Below are 19,074 nucleotides of genomic sequence, written 5' to 3' on the forward strand. Positions count from 1 at the left end.
TGAGTAGAAGAAACACAACACTGTTTAGTCAAGCTTTAAGATTCCAATGAGATAATTACTGACCTAAATATTTCTTGGCATGTTTCATCTTTTTTTCTAGAACTGGATGCTCCCACTAACCTCCAATTTGTCAATGAAAGTGACACAACTGTCCTGGTAACTTGGACCCCACCTCGGGCCCGGATCTCAGGGTACCGACTGACGCTGGGCCTGACCCGAGGAGGCCGGCCCAAGCAGTACAACGTGGGGCCCTCTGTCTCCAAGTACCCCCTGAGGAACCTGCAGCCGGGGTCTGAGTACACTGTCACCCTCGTAGGTATCAAAGGCGACCAAGAGAGCCCCAAAGCCACTGGAGTCTTCACTACGTGTAAGCCAAAATTTAGTTCTTTTTTTTTTTTTTTTTTTTTTTAATTGGTGCTGGGGATTGAATCTAAGGCCTTGTGCATGTAAGGCAAGCACTCTACCAACTGAGCTGTATCCCCAGCCGTATCATAGGTTCTTTACTGTATTTTTGCAGTCTCTGTTCTTCCATTTTTAAAGGTTAACTTTAAAAACTTAGTACATCATTTAAAGCAATGCTACTAAAAATGTTCTCTTCGGATTGGCTGCTGGGCCACAAATTGTTTATTATTCATCTGCTACAAGACAAGGAGCTTGTGCCAGAATGTAATTCAAAAGCATGCTATTTCATTTAGCTGAAAAAATTTTTGAAGAAAGATCTTCTCTATGAGGGCTGGTGATGTGGCTGCATCAGCAAAACACGTGCCTAGCATGCCCAAAGCCCTAGGTTTGATCTATAGTAGCTCAAAAAAAGGAAAAAAAAATTTTTTTTTTGCATACATTGCCAAGTTTCTTATTTCCTCCTAGGCTAGCACTTTGAGTAGCATAATGACCCTGCAATTAGAAAAATTGAATTCTATCAGACAAAATAAATTTACCAAATAGTTAAGACAAAATAAATCAGCATCTCTACCTATAGTTTATTACATTGGGCATCAAATGATAGCCATACAAGCAGAATAAAAAATATCTAGGGACTGAGCAGAAACCAACCAATAGAGCAAGAAGCTGAGGAAATTTTTTTCTCCCAAGTGTTGTTGACTGCAAAGCATTAAGTACTTCTATAGGACACAAAAACAAACTTTCTTTTCTTTCTTTCATTTTTTTCTTTTTTTCCTTTTCCTTAAAAAACTCTTGAAGTTCCACAGAGGGTGAAAATTCTAATAATTTTTGGTCATGTTTCTACTTTTGCTCAACATTTTAGAGGAAATGGTCTTAAATCTTCTATATATACACATCACAATAAAGGCCTCTATTCACAAACTGATTTCCACTAAGTACATTCCATTTACATTACAAAGAATTATGAGACTCCTTATTGCTAGCCGAATATTATTTGTTATTTTCAACTTGACATTTTGAATTATGAAAACATCTAACATAAGCACTTTTTTCAGCATATATTGCAACCATGTACTAGTTTTCAATTTCCCAAAAGCTTTCCACAAATCTTCCTCTTTTACTAATTTAAAAATATAGACATTCAAAAGCAGTCAAAAAAAAGTCAAGACAACCCTTAGTTTGTACATAACTCTGGAATTTATTTCCCAAAGAAATCTCTCTATAAATGTTTCCCCATAAGAATCCCTACTTTACCAAAAACTTATTTCCATTTAAATTTGGTGTCTGGCCAATGAAGGCTTTTTCCTAAATGATTGTTAATCACAGGCAAATGAAATTTGCTTTTAATTTGAAGGAAAGTTCACCTTAAAATTTCATTCTTTTATGTCATCTGGTTCTGAGAGAACCTAAAATCTACTCTCATGAAATTGTCTTTGTATTTCTTAAGAAAGGCCTTCACTGAGTTAGAATGGAAAGTCCTGTGCCTGTTTCCCTTCAGCAGACAGCCTTTTTTACTGAAATGTAGAATTATATAGTTGTCTTTTTCATTAGCATGAGACATTTTATTTTATGTACTTTTATTTTATTTTATGTACTTTTCTTTTTTTTTGCTGGATAGAGTAGAGTGCCTATGAAATGAAAGAGAATTTTTAGTGAAGATAATAATAATTAAGTGGAGTGAGGGGAATCAGTACAGAAACTTTTTTTGGGGGGGGGAACTTTGATATACTTATTGGAAATGCTATTTTTTGCTCTCTTGAATATGTTTATATATATATATATATATATATATATATATATATATATATATATATATTTACTTAAAATATAACTATATTTGAATTAAAATGCTAATAGCAAAATTAATTTTTATTATGCGTTAACATAGTACATTGCAGAGTATACTTTCAAAAAACATTTGTTGAAGAGATGATTGATTGAGAAAGAAATGATAATGAGAACCACTCAGGCCAGCTTATATTTAAATAAACCAACGTAAACAAGGAGTTATACAACTTCATTTGAACCTCAAATACTCCTGTGGCTGTAAACATCCGCAGAGCTTGCTGTTTTTGAAATTACTTGTAACTTTCTGTAGCTTTTTTACTGTCTTACTAAGCTGAATTCTGGGAATAACTTTCCTGAGTTTTATAACTTGTGCTGAATTCTTAAGAGCAAATGTGAGAAAAGTGGGAAGAAGCAGCTATTTCTGGGGAAAATATGGCTCATTCCTTTATTGATAGGGCATATTTTATTTCTTTAACAGCCAGGCAGTTCTTCACCTAACAAGACCTTGCAGAATCTGTAACTCATACTTAACAGTCACATCCGTTGTTTGACATCAGTTTGTGGGGTTGTGGTTTGGTGATTTTCCTGTAATGGTCTTCCCAGACAGAGAGGATCATCTTAAACTTGGGAAGATTTTCCCTGGCTAGCTCCAGCAATAGAAAATACCCAGTTCTAAAGTCCAGGACTGTTGGAGAGAATGTAATTTGTGAAAAAGTTGTGGCTTTCACAGATGTTCAATAAAAGAAATGGACTGTTCTCTAAATTGTTTCTTGTGGGCCATTAAAAATGGTGACCCCCGGCTGGCCCTGGTATTTTGGCAAAGTGAGCCACAGCCACGTAATGTATGATTTCAGAGGTGCTGGAGAGCATCAAGGATCATCCATCCCCGTTTCCCCAAATGCCACCAGAATAATATACTTAACAAAATAGCTCACTAAACCTTAGTTCAGTTCAGCCATTCCAGCAGTCTCTGCAAAATGGCCCACACAGATATTTGACTTTTTCCCACATAGTATTTTAAAAATAAAAATAAGAAGTAAGACATTAAAATCCAGACTGAGGGGGGAAAAAAGGAAGAATTGCAGTGTTGAGTCTAAATTCCCACACAGCACAGAAAAAACAAAACACAACATTTGATTGGAGCTACATAGACTAGAGTCTGAAGACTTTTTAAATCTCTGTTGGTGTAATTCTGGAGGATAACTCTTTGTCTCACTAGCCATTCATGATTTAGAATAAATGTTTTCAGTAGTTATTTTTCCCAGTGAGAACAAAGTTTGGTTGGGACATAAAATGGAAGGAATTGTGAAGGCATAACCCAGGGCTACTAATGTGCTCCAAACCCTTGAACTTAATTCACCCAACTCAAACTTCTTGGCTTCCAAAGCCTCATCTTTCTAAGTTTATAACAAGAATTTGCAAGGCTGTTGGGAGTGCCTGCCTTAACTGTGTACACATGCTCTTTCTCCTCCTCGATTTTTTGAAGACATTTTAAAAATTTGTCCTTTTTAGATATACATGATATAGAGTGTATTTTGACATATACATATGGAGTATAACTTATTCTAATTTGATTCCAGTTTTTGAGGTTGTACAGGATATGGAGTTTCACTGGTGGTATTCATATATGAACATAGAAAAGTTATGTCCAATTCATTCTGCTGTCTTTCCTATTCCCATCCCCACTCCCTTCCCTTCATTCCCCTTTGTCTAATCCCTTGCTTTAAGGAATATTTTTCACTAAGAGAAATAACTGGTGCTAGGATGCTAGGAGATGCAAAATAAACCTTTGTTATGATTTCTAATTCTAGTGGTAGGATACTAAACTTCTATAGAATTCTTATGAATGAACAATCATATATTAAAAGAATGAATTTTTACAATTAAAATACATCCATGATTTCAGAATTTTAAAAATTTTATATGACATCACTTACTGCAACCAAAAATATTGCTCACCATTGTGGAAAATTCAGCAAAAAGCTATTTTTAGATCACATCTGTAATTTTACCATTGTTCTTAATGTTTAAGAAACCAAATGATCGTCTGTTTGCAGTGACCAGTTACATATTTTATAAGGAACTTTATTCTGTTATAAGAAAATTTATTGTCACCAAACTCAAATCCCAACAATGATGCAAAGCCACAAATCACAGAATCTAAGGAGTTGAAAGGGTTGTCTAGCTACCTGTAATACTCAAGTGTGATTCACAGACCAGAGCTGGCATCATTGGCCGGTTTGAAAAGCTAGCTCCTCAACCCGGTGCTGGACCTCCAGAATCAGCACCTGCATTTTCACCAGGCTATTTGTGTGGCACATTGATCATTGAGAAGCACTGCTCTTCTCACCTGATGAAGTAACTCCTTCTCCATCTACTGGTTCATTAAACTCAAGTTCTAGATAAAGATACTTGTTTTTTACATTTTCTACCATCATTTACGAGTTGAAGGTGTTGAACACATGTGTTGGTTCATTTCACAGTGCAGCCATCGAGCTCCATTCCACCTTTCAACACAGAGGTCACTGAGACCACCATTGTGATCACATGGATCCCTGTTCCAAGGATTGGGTTTAAGGTAAACTGCAGATGTTCCTAAATTCTTGCGAGGCAGGCTTGATAGAGCCATCCTGTTTTTGCATGCAGTAGATAGAAGCTGTTCCGGAGAGGAGACCTGGGTGTTGTCACCTGCCTCTGTTCACACCTGGAGGATCCCCTTGCTTATCTTGTTCAGTTGCTGCAAGGATGGACTGAGGCTGTGTGTGTGCTTTGCAAAGGAGAAAACATTAGCACGGACCTGTTAGTTGTTGCTGTTTTTATTTTCTCTATCCTTTCCCCCAGGGAACTACATTTAAGAAAAATGTGGGAGAACTCCATTTGATGTGTTGTTCTAAATGGGTGCCAAGCAGTTCACAAAAGCCAATTTGGGGAGAACAATTAAACTCAGAGTCATTTAAAAATCACACTTTTATCCAATCAGTTTCCTTTTGACTTGTTCAAAGCCCCATGGGTAAATCTCTTTAATAGAGGTTAAGATTGAGGTCTCCCCTGTAGATATCTGGATTCATGTTCTTTAAAGTAATGATATTAGGGAAATGATGAATACAAATGCATATGCTTGAAAGAATTACTTTTGTTGTTTATGTAGAGAATGGAAGAAGAAATAATTTATCAAGACTAGAAATTAAGACTAAACCCCCAGGATTGTTTTAAAAATAAGCCAGAGGTCATTTCCTTTTTGAGTATGTAATGGCCATATTGATGATTAGGCCACTTATTGAGACTCCTTTTTGAAGTGTCCCAATGTACCTTGTGGATTTCCTTTAATGGCATCAATCTAACCTTCAGATGCTGCGTAGCATATGAAGGATTTTTCTGAGGTCTAACACCATTTCATAACACAATGTTACCTGGGTTTTAAAAATAGAAATTTGAAAGGATTTAAAACTATGGGCACACTTATTTTAATTCTTCTTTTGGAACATATTCTGCAGCTGAAACTATGAACATAATGTCTTCAACAGGAGGGTTTTGTGTGTGTGTGTGTGTGTGTGTGTGTGTGTGTTTTAATAAGAGGTGCTACAGAGGCTGGTGCCCTGAAATGGCAATTGAAAAGTGAACTAGATGTAAATAACTCATTTAATAGAGTGCCTAGGGAATTTCCTCTCACACAAAAGAAAATAGAAGTGAACTATATCATGTGGCCCAAAGCCCCCTGTTTATACCAGAAGGTCCTTTATCAAGCAAATCAGCATTTTTAATAGAAGGTTCCAGGCATTTCTCTGGAACTTTCCATCACAAACTACCTTAGTGCCATTTGGAAGATACCTTAGTGCCATTTGGACGATACCTCTTCCACCCTGGCTCCAATCTAGGGAATTTCCAGCTGAGGTTGGAAATAGAGCTATGGCACGTCCCCAGTGCCTCCCCAGTGAAAGTACATTGTGTGTTTCTGAGGAGCTATGATATGTAAAGTCTAACCACAACCTCTCAACATGTATCTAGATTATAATTTAACTATAATTTAACCAGAAATGCTTGTCCTTTGTGTTTATGTGCTCTCCTCCCTCTAGCTGGGTGTGCGACCAAGCCAGGGAGGTGAGGCCCCACGAGAAGTGACTTCCAATTCAGGAAGCATTGTTGTGTCTGGCTTGACTCCAGGAGTAGAATATGATTACAGTGTCCAAGTCCTGAGAGATGGGAAAGAAATCGAACAGCCGATTGTCAACAGAGTGGTGACACGTAAGGAGAGTTCTTGTGTTTTTTTCTTTTTTCTTTTAGCTTTTCAAACTGTTTTACTTTTTCAAATCTGTCAATAGCACTATTTATAAGAATAGTATGGAGGGAAAATTTTATCCCGACTTACTATTTAGAAATTTGGAAGAGCGGATCCAACTCATGCCATGTATTTTGGGGCATAAGATATGTTCTTTCCATGTCAAGAGTATTTGCAAACTGGAAAGTTGGAAATAATTCCGTTAGTAGTACAAAATAATCGTGCACCATGTTTTCATACTATAACTTCTATAATTTCACCAATTCTGGAAGGAAGGGAGGGAGGGATAAAGGGAAAAGAAAGAAGGGGAAGAAACATTCCTCTGGCCAAGTACTTTGTGTGAGCTCTCATTTTTAATTTAACATTTTCTTTTTGTATAGCACTGTCTCCACCGACAAACTTGCACCTGGAGGCCAACCCTGATACTGGCGAGCTTACTGTGTCCTGGGAGAGGAGCACCACCCCAGGTAGGCCTGGGACCAGTCGGAGGGTGTATACCTTTCCAAAACCAAGATTTTATACTAAACAAAAGTTTCAGCTAATGTTGGTTGCATCCATACCTGTTATACTTACCTTGAGGAATATATCTAGTTTATTACTTAACTCGTTCTTATTTTACTGTTAAAATTTTTGTAAGAAGTAGCTGGGAGCAGTGGCACATGCCTGCAATCCCAGTGGCTTAGGAGGCTGAGGCAGGAGGATTGTGAGTTCAAAGCCAGTTTCAGCAACTTAGTGAGGCCCTTAGCAATTCAATAAGACCCTGTCTCTAAAATAAAATGTAATATTAAAAACAAAATTAAGAGGCTGGGATATAGCTCAATTGGTAGAGTGCTTGCCTCACATGCATAAGGCCCTGGGTTCAATCCCGAGGATCACAAAGAAAAAAATAAAATAAAGGCTGCGGATGTGACTCAGGGGTACATTGCCCCTAATTGCCCCTAGGTTCAATCCCTGGTACAAAAATAAAAACCTGTAAGAAGTATTTCTTGCACACCTCTACTGCTATGTGGGTATAAAACTGAGGTAATTATCTCTAAGTCTGATCAGTCTACACAATCACCCAAGGTAAAAGTAGCTCAAAATATCCTTTCTAATCTCCCTCTGAAGTCTAGAATGATTTTGGTGTTTTTTTGTTTGTTGTTTGTTTTTAAATATATGAACACATAGTTTAAGCCAAAGCTACCCAGTTTCCAACTGAGTTACTCTGGTTTTGAAACTTTTGGAGTTTCATGCTGGCTGGCAGCTAGTCATTAATCTCCAGTCTCAATAGCCTCATCAGATGATCACAAGCCAATGCAATGACCTAAATATTTTTTTCCCATCCAGCTGGATTTCCTTGTATAACACTTTAGTGTTCACCTTGTTCCTAATGATAAAATAGACCCTTGTTTCCTTGTCCTTTGGAAAGTTTAACATCATCACTCTTCCACCTCTTATCTTCGGGTCCTGAAGATCTCTAGTTGTCACCATCTACTTGAATCTCTCCCTTCTCTCCCTCAATTCTTTTACTGCCCAATTTTCATGATTCCTGAAGTCTTAAATAATTTATAGACTTTTTCTAGAATGAACGGCATCACCTTGGTTTCTCTTCCCGAAAATCCCATAGGTCGAGAGAGTGTTTCGTACCATGCAGGTAAAATGGGATGGCCCTCAACAGTCCTACCGAGACTTGATCATTAAGAGAAAGCTGGGGAGAGTGGTAGGAGGAGAGGAATTTGGTCATCATTTCCCCTTTTTCCAAGATTTCCTTTCTTTTCTGTTGTTACTGAAAAGTAACAACAAAATTTAGTTGACACACAAAATTTGTACATATTTTGGGTGTACAGTAAAATAATTGAATACATAGATAGATACAATCTGTAATGATCAAATAAGCTTCTCCATCTCTTCTTATTATTTCTGTGTGTTGGGCATCTTCAGTCTCTTCTAGTTAGTTCAAAATATATTATAAATCATTATAGACTATAGTCACCCTGCTGGGCTGTAGAATGCTAAAACGAATCCCTCCTATCTACCTGTATTCTGGTACCATTTTCTTACCTACCTACCTTTCTTTTTCTTTTTCTTCCTTCCCTCCTTGCTTCTTCCTTCCTGCCTTCTTTCTTTCTGTTTTTGGTAACAGGAATTAAGCCCAGGGGTGCTTAACCACTGAGCCACATCATCAGCCCCCTTTTTAAAAAATTTTTATCTTGAGACAGGGTCTCACTAAGCTGCTTAGGGCCTCATTTAATTGCTGAGGCTGGCCTCAAACTTAAGATCCTCCAGCCTCCCAAACTGGCTGTCACTGTGCCCGACCCATTATCTAACCTTTCTGTATCTCCCTTCCTTGCTACTCTTCCTAGTCTCTAGTGATCTCCATTCTACTCTCTTCTTCTATAAGATCAACATTATAATTTCCACAAATGAATGAGAATACACAGTTTTGTCTTTCTGTCCTGAGCTTATTTTATTTAACACAAGATTTTCTTGACCGTACTCAAACTCTTGGTCAACCTCAAAGGGTTGAATAGCAGTAGAATCCTTAATAAACATTCAATCTCTTTCGTCTTCGTCAGTCCACCATGGAGTCTTGTTTAATCCTCTGTGGGTCATCAATACTCTGTGGTAACTTCCTCCTTTCTGTTCTCTCCAGGTATCACTGGCTATAGAATCACCACCACCCCTACAAGCGGACAGCAGGGTAATGCTTTGGAAGAAATGGTTCGTGCGGATCAGAGTTCTTGCACTTTTGAAAATCTGAGTCCCGGCCTGGAATACAATGTCAGTGTTTACACTGTCAAAGATGACAAGGAAAGTGTCCCTATCTCTGATACCATCATCCCAGGTAATAGAAAAATAAGCTGTTATCCTCAGAGTGGCAGTTTCAATAAGAAGGGATTAGAATCTTAATCCCCAGATGGCTGAGTGTGTCAAGTGTGTTTGGGATTTAATGCCAACCGCACTTTCCAAAACTACGCAGTCAAAATGACTGTTTGGACAAAGGCTTGCTGATAACACTGCTTCACTGTCTGTGCTTCACTGGGATGCTCTTTGTTGCTATGGGTATGTAATGGAGTGGCAACCGTGGCATGAACTCTCTACTGTTTGCTCACGTGGAAATTACTAAAACGTCATGTGTCTGTACTCAGTGCTGACGGCCTAAAAGTAATATGGTAAATGCATCCCATCGGGACATCTGTGCCTGATTTTACAGTCAGTTTCTGCTTTTAGCAGCCATCTATAAAATATTTTTTTGTCTCCATGTGTGAGCACTGATATAATGTATGGTTGACAATATCCAATTCCTTATCTTGCAACTTCAAAGTCTTTTTTAAAATTGGAGGAAGGAAAAGAGAATGAAGAAGGAAATCAAGGCCACGCCCACAGGGCATTCCTTCTTATGAATTGAAAGCCGACATCGAAAAGACCTATCTAGGGATACATTCATTGTTTGTCCAATATTGGATGATGACAGAATGAAATTACTGCACAGATTGTGTCCCCTTTGGCACTGTTTGGTATGTGTTTACTAATGCTAATTAAATAACTTTGATTATGAATTAAAAGATTGGCAGTGGCCTTGGACGCAAGCCTGTCTGTCCTTGGCCTGAATGTGCTTTTTTGGGAAAGGCACATTTCACACCGTACATCCATAATGCATTAGTATTATTACCATGATGTTGACATGAGTTTTGTATGGGGAAAAAACCAATTTATCAGCCAGTTTTTTATTTATTTTTTTTTATTTTATTTTTTTAAGTTTTGTTTTTTTTTCTTTTTTTTATTTATTATTTTTTATTGGTTATTCAAAACATTACAAAGATTGTAGAATCACATCGGTTACACATCCACATTTTTACATATTGCCATAATAGTAACTGTTGTTACTATCAGCCAGTTTTTTAAAACCTTCATGCAAGCTTTGATTTTCCTACTGAGACAGTTTGAGATTTTTTTTTTTTAAATCATTGCTGATACTTAATGTGGATATTGTGTCTGGGTTCATGGTTTTGACATCCTTAACTGGCCTATGATTTTTAGGAATCTGAGAAGTCAAACTGTACTGTTTAGGGACATTTTCAAAATGCAAGAAAATCCCTAAAAGAATAACCTGTTTTATTTTCCCAGGAAAGCAAACTATTCATGATACTTAGGACATCTTTTCAGATCATTTGAAATAGATTGCATATTACCATCATTGCTTTACCATTCTATCAATTTGACTACGGATAACCTGATATACACTGCTTTATTTTTTCCTCTTTTTTTTTTTTTTTTTTGCTCCTATTTTCCTGTTGCCCCCTCTTCACTTTGTAACTAAATAGAGGTGCCCCAACTCACTGACCTAAGCTTTGTTGATATAACCGATTCAAGCATCGGCCTGAGGTGGACCCCGCTAAACTCTTCCACCATTATTGGGTACCGCATCACAGTAGTTGCAGCAGGAGAAGGGATCCCTATTTTTGAAGATTTTGTGGACTCCTCAGTAGGATACTACACAGTTACAGGGCTGGAACCCGGCATTGACTATGACATCAGCGTTATCACTCTCATTAATGGCGGAGAGAGTGCCCCTACTACACTGACACAGCAAACGGGTGAATTTTAAAAACTTCTGTGTTTGACACATGGATGGTGTTGCATGCTGCCAACAGCCACTCTGGTTAAATATGGATGTTTCAAGGGAGAAGCCAGCAATTGGCCACAGAGATGAAGACTGGAGGGATTGAGCCTAAGGAATCTAAAGCATATGCCTGACTAATTGAAGTTGTATGCAAAGAGTGTTAAGTGCACTTTCATTTAAACTGCAAGTATGCATAAAACTAGAGGAATCTAGATGTCGGATCTAGTAAATACAAAGCAGCAGAGGTGAGTTAAATTTGTAGACCTAGCATTTTTTAAAATATTCCTAACACGAATACTAAATTTTAGGATGAACACCAGTTCATGCTGAAAGGTACTTCCAGAATATGCCATTACACTCTTCCTTCTACCTCTGGATAAACTCCACCATGTTCCTTCTTTGTAGCTGACTAAAAAGCCATCAAAATTTACAGTAGAACGGAAGGGGTTGTTTTGATGTACAAGAAAAATAAACTTCAGCATATGCTAGATTTTGTTGCTATCATAAGGTAAAGGAACTCCTCTTTAACCACAGTCTGGGGACCAGCATGCAACATCTTAAAGGTTCTCTGCCCTGCATGGGAAGAAACATGCTGAGAACCAATTTGCATGAACCCTTCTCACTTGTAAGTAGAATTCACGGAATGAAATTGTGGCTATGCCATTAGATCATAGATATTTCATGTCGGGGGGACATTTAGGACCTTCTTGTCTTTTGTCTGTGTGCATGTGTGTTTGTTTTTTTTGGAACGTACCTGCTATGTTTCTTTTTGCTGTGTGGCAACTTAAGCCTCTTTGGCCTGGGATAAAAGAATCTTAAGTGGTATTCATCATGTATGTAAAAATCAACCTATTTAAAAGTAGATTAAAATGATTCTTTAGAACACATCGATGATGGCAGAAAGGTTAAAGGGGCCTAACAGTACTGAATGTAGTGTTTGATTTTTTAACAGTAGTCTACCATGATTTAGATTAGATTTAGATTAGACTATTTGCATGATGATGACTCTGTTTCCTTTATGCATGAAATATTGATTTTTTTTTACCTTTTCAGTGGATTTGTGAGCTTTGAATTTAAAAATCATATTAATATAATCTTCCTTTTTATTTGAAATCAGCTGTCCCTCCTCCCACGGACCTGAGATTCACCAATGTTGGTCCAGACACTATGCGTGTCACCTGGGCACCCCCTTCATCTATTGAGCTGAGCAACCTGTTGGTGCGCTACTCACCTGTGAAAAACGAGGACGATGTTGCAGAGTTGTCGATTTCTCCATCAGACAATGCAGTGGTCTTAACAAGTAAGCAGTTGGGTACATCTGTTGAATAAACACTAGCCTGGAGCAGATGTATTAATTCTCAAAGAGAATTAATGCAGAAGAGCTGCAGACGAGCTGCAGACGAGCTCCAAACTAAAGTGGGACTTCTGTAAATTCTGAAAGACGCAATACTTATTGCTATCTCAATATACTGTTGATATCTACAACTTTAGTGGAAAACCCTAAAAGTAATGTTCCAAGACTTCAAACACATTCTGCTTTCAACTAAACACATAAAATAAGTGAATTTCAAGAGAAATTATTTGACTGAATCTAAGTGTTTAGAAGAGAAAAAAAAATGAAGATTGAAAATAGTGTCCCCATATCTGTTGTGTTGTCATTTTTTCTTGTTAAAGTATCAGCAGATAATCTACTTAACATTTGAAAACTTAAAAACAGTGACTGATTGCTTGGGATAGATCAGGATATTGTGAAGACAGAAGTTTAATTTGTACTTCAAAAAGCCATCTGTTGGCAGGATTTCTCAGAAGGCTGAGGTCTTAGAAAACAACTGACATTAAACAAGTTATGGAAATTGTCTCTTTCTAGTCCCTGCCATTTTGAAACAGAATATTTTTTAAAGAAAATAAGAGTAGGCTGCAATGAGGTGCTGTGTTTCACATAAACATTTCTTATTATATTTCACTATTGTGGTACAATGTGTGAGAACATTAAAGATTCCACATAAGCAGAAATGGCTTACATTTAGGGACATTCCTAAATGATGGTCTGAAAACATCCTCTTCCTTTCCAACATGTTCTAGAAAGCAAAACACAAAGAAAGGCAGCCATGTGTGACCATGATCTTGATTTCTTACTTGCTGGCTGGTGACAGAGAACATCCTTATATTTGCATGATAGTGTCCACAGCACTATTTTTGTTGTAGAGCATTCTGGAACCAGTGGTGACCTCATCACCTGATATACACTAAACCCTGCATTGCATGTTGGTTCCTGCTCAACCAATACCTATTACATGTTCATGTGTTCTAAGACCTTCTGGTCCTAATGCTATGACCTCAAGGTAGCCATTTCCCCCTTAGAGAATTATTATTATCCTGTTTTAAAGATGAAACAACTGAGGTCCCCAGTTGTTAAGTTACATTGCCTCTGGCCAACTAGGAAGGAAGATGTGAAGTTCCAGCATCCAGCCCTCCCTTCTGGTCCTTTTCCAAACCTTGCAGGACCCTCTGCAGAAAGACTGAAGAGTCAACAGTATATAGGGGAATGAGGGTATAGTGAGCAGAAGTTCAAAGGTTGGAAAGCTTCCTCTGTACCCTTTGGCTATATCAAAATGGGAGAAAGGGTCACTCATGGATGTAGGCTAAACTTTTAAAATATATTAATATGGCTCAATTGATTGCTATCCCTTTATCATGTGACCCTTTTCCAATAAAGCTTCATTATTAAGACCATTGGTCCTGACCTGGGTCAACCACTGAATGATCCTGGGCAAGTCATTTAAAAATGATCATTTCTATTTGCCTCAGCTTTCTTCTTTGTAAAGTGAGGGCGGTTGTCACCAACCAAACGTCCAGAGGTACTGGTTATATTTTTTTATGTTGAATGAGGTGAAGGTTCCATAAGTTAAATATATGTCAAAACTTGTCAAACTACATATATTAATATTTGCAGTATATTGTGTCATTATAAAACTGCTTTAGAAAATAGTGAACCACCATGTAGAGTCTTGGGGAGGGCTCAGTGATCACCCACGGTACCATAGCAATTGTCTCCTGTGCTCCCAGTGGTCACACTGCCAGGTGCAGATAGAACTAAGTCATACAGAGGAAGAACTTAGGACAGGGCTTAGAGAGGACTCAGGGCAAGGTGACCCTTCATCATCACCTGCTTACAGACCGTCTCCAGGTATCCATGTTTACATAGTTGTAAGTAGTTTGCAGGACCGAAAGCTCGTATATGGTGTCGGTTGAAATAGTCCCAGGAGTCCTTTGGTTTTTCCTACCTTCAAGCACAAGTGTAAAATGAGTCTCACTTGCCTCTTCAGACCTCTTGCCTGGGACCGAATATTTAGTCAGTGTTTCCAGTGTCTACGAACACCACGAGAGCACACCTCTTAAAGGAAGACAGAAAACACGTGAGTCTTGGAGCAACATGCTTATCAAGTAGCTCTTGCCTACCGATTTTAAAAAACAAAATGAAACACTACTTCTAAATATACACCTTGTCTTTTGTGGTGATGATGGTGTGGTCAGCCTTGTCTTTACTTTTTCTTCAGTGGTCTTGAAAATTAAAAGACATCTCACTCAACAATTAGTAATTTATAATTAGCAGTTCAGTCAGTGATATTCTACTCCTGCTTCCACAGTGGACTGAAATTAGTTCAGAAACTTTGCTGTCTATGCTTTAAAAAACAGAAAAACAAAAACAAAACAACAAAATGAAACTCCCAAGAAGAATATCTCATAATCTCTATTATTTTATAGTTGCTGGACATTTCTTTTCATTAGACAGTATGTTCTTTCTTAAATCTGAATGCTTTTAATTTTTTTCCCTTAAAAAAGCCTATTTTAGTGTGTTTATTTCTTCATAGTCCAAAAAGGACTTCCCAAAAGGAAGTTGATATATCACAATTTTGTTTGAGTATATTATTAAATAGAATTAGTGAATATTTCAACTCAAACAAAAATTTGCTGGAAGTCCCAGAAGGGTTAAATAATTTGAATCTGAGATGAACACTGAATTCTTATTAATTTTCAAAAGTTCTCAATTCATAAAGGATTACCTGCATTGGATCTGTCCAGGATAATGCCTTCAGTTTTAGAAAGTTTATGTCCAGCATCATCACCACTAACTCTGTTGACAAATTAGTCTCTTCTTGGGCACAGAAAGTTTCTTTGGTATCTTCTTTAACTTGACAGTGGGCAGATCTTGTCTTACTTTGAGAGATACAGGATGGAACTGGACTATTTGAACATTGAAACACTTGAAAATATTACTTCCTACAGTATTTTAAACACTGGTCTTCAAATGTGATACAGAGACTACTGTAATGATGTGTGTACATCACAGGGATTGCTTTGAAAAAGAAAAAAAATGCATGAATTGGCTATTTTGAACTGCGAATATATGATTTTGAAATTCACCTGTGGCTTTGAATCAGTGCCTCATAACCTAAGATTCAGGGCACTTCACTACATTGATGAGAAATGATAAAAAGTTGGGTGGATGTAACTCCCCCCCCGACCTTCCTCACATGTTAAGCTCATGGTATCTTGTCTTTTTTCTTTCCCTCTTCCTCTCATGGGTGGAAAATATAGGTCTTGATTCCCCATCTGGCATTGACTTTTCTGACATCACTCCCAACTCTTTCACCGTCCACTGGATTGCTCCTCGAGCTGCCATCACTGGCTACTGGATTCGCCATCATCCTGAGCATAGTGCCGGGAGACCCCGAGAAGATAGAGTGCCCCCCTCTCGGAATTCCATCACCCTCACCAACCTCAATCCAGGCACAGAATATGTGGTCAGCATTGTTGCTCTTTATGGCAGAGAGGAGAGTTCCCCCTTGATTGGCCAACAGTCAACAGGTAACTTGTAGTCTGTTCTTCAGAGCAACCCAGACTTTCCTATACAGTTGGTACAGTCTATGAAATAGCTTAGCTTTATGTAGGCAGAGTCATCTTCTCCCCAAAAAATAGATCATGGTTAAAGACACGAGAGGCCAGTGAGAGAATGTGTGGAGGAAAATCTCCCTCTTAGAATATAGTGAAGAGGGGCTGGGGATGTGGCTCAGGCAGTAGCACGCTCGCCTGGCATGCATGCAGCCCGGGTTCGATCCTCAGCACCACATACAGACAAAGATGTTGTGTCCGCCGAGAACTGAAAAATAAATATTAAAAAAAGATTCTCTCTCTCTCTCTCTCTCTCTCTCTCTCTCTCTCCCTTTGGAAAAAAAAAGAATATAATGAAGAAAATAATTTCTTTATCCCAAGAAATTTCTCACCTGATTTAGATATTTATATGTTTATAATTACTAAAGTTTTATTTAAAATACAGAAAACCATTTCAAAGTTCTCTTAAAAATATAAGTTTAGTATAATAGTGTCATTATTCTTGGAAGATAGATGCTGAAGCACTTAGGGGAGAAGTGTCATCTTGATGTCTCTAACTTGGTCTGAAATGATGTTAATCATTTTAGGTTATTAATGTTAAGAGAGAAGCAAATGTTGCAAATGTTTCCAAACAGTACACACTTAAGAGGAGGACAGGTGGCTATTCATTGTTATTATTTTTGTGACTTTTCTATGGTCTTACTAAAATAAGAAGTGGAGGGAACAAAATCCTTCAATAAACTTAAAACAATCATTTTATCACAATTTGAATAGTCTCTTAACCACTTTCCTTGAATTGTTCATAACTTTTAGTTCTACTAATTTCATACAGTATTTACATTTTTGTATGAAAGAAACCTAAAAATGATGACCTGCAAAATGAGCAAAGAGAATCCAATTATCATTTGAAAGTTATGGATGTGAAGATTTGTCCCTCGTATTTTCTAGTTTCTGATGTCCCAAGAGACCTGGAAGTCATTGCCTCCACCCCCACCAGCGTGCTGATCAGCTGGGAAGCCCCTGCTGTCACAGTGAGATATTATAGGATCACCTATGGAGAAACAGGTATGTTGGCTACTTGATGCTTCACATTCTTAAGCAGACCAAAATCTGCTGTGATGAACCCAAAAGCTCAAAATGGACATAAAATTAAAGTGATTTTGGCAGCGCACTTGCAGACACTTGTCTATTCCAAGAATACCTGGACTCTACATATGATATAGTTGGCTATAAAATCAAGAGAAAAAGTTGTTTATACAATACAACTAGAGGAGGAATAGCAGAACTGAGGAAAAAAAGATTGTCAGTTCACAAATATATTATCACTGGTAAAATATGATTTTTAACTTTTTCTTCATTTTACTTTTCTGTATTCTCTAATTTTTAGCATAAAAACATTCCATGAAAAAATTTTAAAAGGATGAAGGACATGCAATCTTAGTTTGAGTGAGGGCTTACCTCTCCTCCCTTTTAATATTAATCTACAGCTTAGTAACATTTCAAAGTTAGAATGTTAAAATAACATTAATTGCAATTTTCTCCCTATTTTATATACTTATTAAGGTTTAGTATGTGTATAAATACACCTTCCTGTCCAGGATTTATTAATAACACTCTTTAAAGGGGAATAAGTAATAAAATGTGATTTACATACTGCTTTCAATATGTTAATTAATCAGTAATGCCCAAGTAACTCTAAGCCCCTCACATTATGGACTAATCCCTTTTCACACAGGAGGAACGAGCCCTGTTCAGGAGTTCACTGTCCCTGGGAGCAAGTCCACAGCTACCATCAGCGACCTGAAACCTGGAGTAGATTATACCATCACAGTGTATGCTGTCACTGGCCGTGGGGACAGCCCAGCCAGCAGCAAGCCAATTTCCATTGACTATCGAACAGGTACAAAGTTCTTTTCTGGAACAACACAGGATTATTTGTTCAGATAACTTTTACAATGTTCTCCCAATATATTTTCCTCACTGTGAACTTGACTTCCTTTCTTTCTTCTTCTTCTTTTTTTTTTTTTCCTATTCTTTTTTGCTGGGGATCAAAGTCAGTACCTTGTACATGCTAAAAAAGCACCCTACTACTGAGCTATAACCCCCAGCCCTGGTCTTTCTTTTTAATAAGACAAAATCGTTAGTTAACATTATAAGGCAAATATACAAGGAACGACTTCAAGAGCACAGATTTTTTTAAATGTGTTGTTAATTGATATATCTCATGTGCCTCCTGCAAGAAATAGGCAGAAAGAGAATATTCAATAAATATTTGTAGAGAAAGAAATGAATGTATTGATAAGATAGGAAGACAAACACCTACCTGGAGTGTAGCTTCTTTGTGAATGAAGCCATCATCTTGAAAACATTTGTAATGCACACCCCACCCCTCAAAGCTATCTCTTTATTCTTGCAAAAGAAACACCTGGGAAAGGTTAATAGGAATAAGAGATCTTTGAATATGTACCAGAACCAAAGATAAGGACTCTTCTAGTCTTGTCCCCCAGGACTGGGCCTGCACTGGTTTCTTTTTACTTTTATTCGTAGAAATTGACAAGCCATCCCAGATGCAAGTGACTGATGTTAAGGATAACAGCATTAGTGTCAGGTGGCTGCCTTCAAGTTCTCCAATTACTGGTTACAGAGTGACCACCATTCCCAAAACAGGCAAAGGACCATCACAAACTAGAACTGCAGGTCCAGGTAAGAATAACCCTCTTGTCACATACAGCAGGACCAACAGAGTAGGACAACATGATTTTCCTTCTTTACTAGATGGCCACCTTGTCATGGGGACCATACATTTCATGCCATATGTCATGGTTGCCCATTCATGAGCTCAGGACTCAAGATCATTTCCAACTCACTTCACAGTTGCAGTTTTAGGATACACACATTTCTGGTTTTACATGCATGGTTCTGTTTAGTGACATGGCCTCTTAAATTACCAGATCCGTCTTTGTGGTTTTGTTGGTATGTACACCAAGAAGAATAACTGACTTTTTCAGATTTCTTGTAGATCTGTTGTTTTTATTTTTATATGAAATATTTGTGAAAATAGGATCTCAAAGCAACCTCAAAATCAAGTTAATTTTCTTTCTTCCTTTCTCCA

At 37.6% G+C, this 19,074-nt stretch overlaps 1 protein-coding gene across 11 annotated transcripts in view; it reads left to right on the forward strand.

Moving 5' to 3' along the window:
- The window catches only part of Fn1 (fibronectin 1), a 64,785-nt gene that overhangs the window by 27,704 nt on the left and 18,007 nt on the right, over positions 1-19,074 (forward strand). For 7 of the 11 annotated variants that reach the window (XM_076866389.2, XM_076866394.2, XM_076866396.2 and 4 more), the window contains exons 20-31: positions 101-367; positions 4,674-4,768; positions 6,264-6,432; positions 6,847-6,933; positions 9,099-9,290; positions 10,771-11,043; positions 12,187-12,369; positions 14,396-14,485; positions 15,669-15,938; positions 16,911-17,027; positions 17,698-17,862; positions 18,510-18,665. In XM_076866389.2, the coding sequence (XP_076722504.1) occupies positions 101-367; positions 4,674-4,768; positions 6,264-6,432; positions 6,847-6,933; positions 9,099-9,290; positions 10,771-11,043; positions 12,187-12,369; positions 14,396-14,485; positions 15,669-15,938; positions 16,911-17,027; positions 17,698-17,862; positions 18,510-18,665 (2,064 nt within the window). The remainder of the gene's footprint in view (positions 1-100; positions 368-4,673; positions 4,769-6,263; positions 6,433-6,846; positions 6,934-9,098; positions 9,291-10,770; positions 11,044-12,186; positions 12,370-14,395; positions 14,486-15,668; positions 15,939-16,910; positions 17,028-17,697; positions 17,863-18,509; positions 18,666-19,074) is intronic. The other 4 variants (XM_076866393.2, XM_076866398.2, XM_076866395.2 and 1 more) reach the window with 1 other exon arrangement.

This window comes from Callospermophilus lateralis, chromosome 9 (genome assembly GCF_048772815.1).
Source record: "Callospermophilus lateralis isolate mCalLat2 chromosome 9, mCalLat2.hap1, whole genome shotgun sequence".
Lineage (NCBI taxonomy): Eukaryota > Metazoa > Chordata > Mammalia > Rodentia > Sciuridae > Callospermophilus > Callospermophilus lateralis.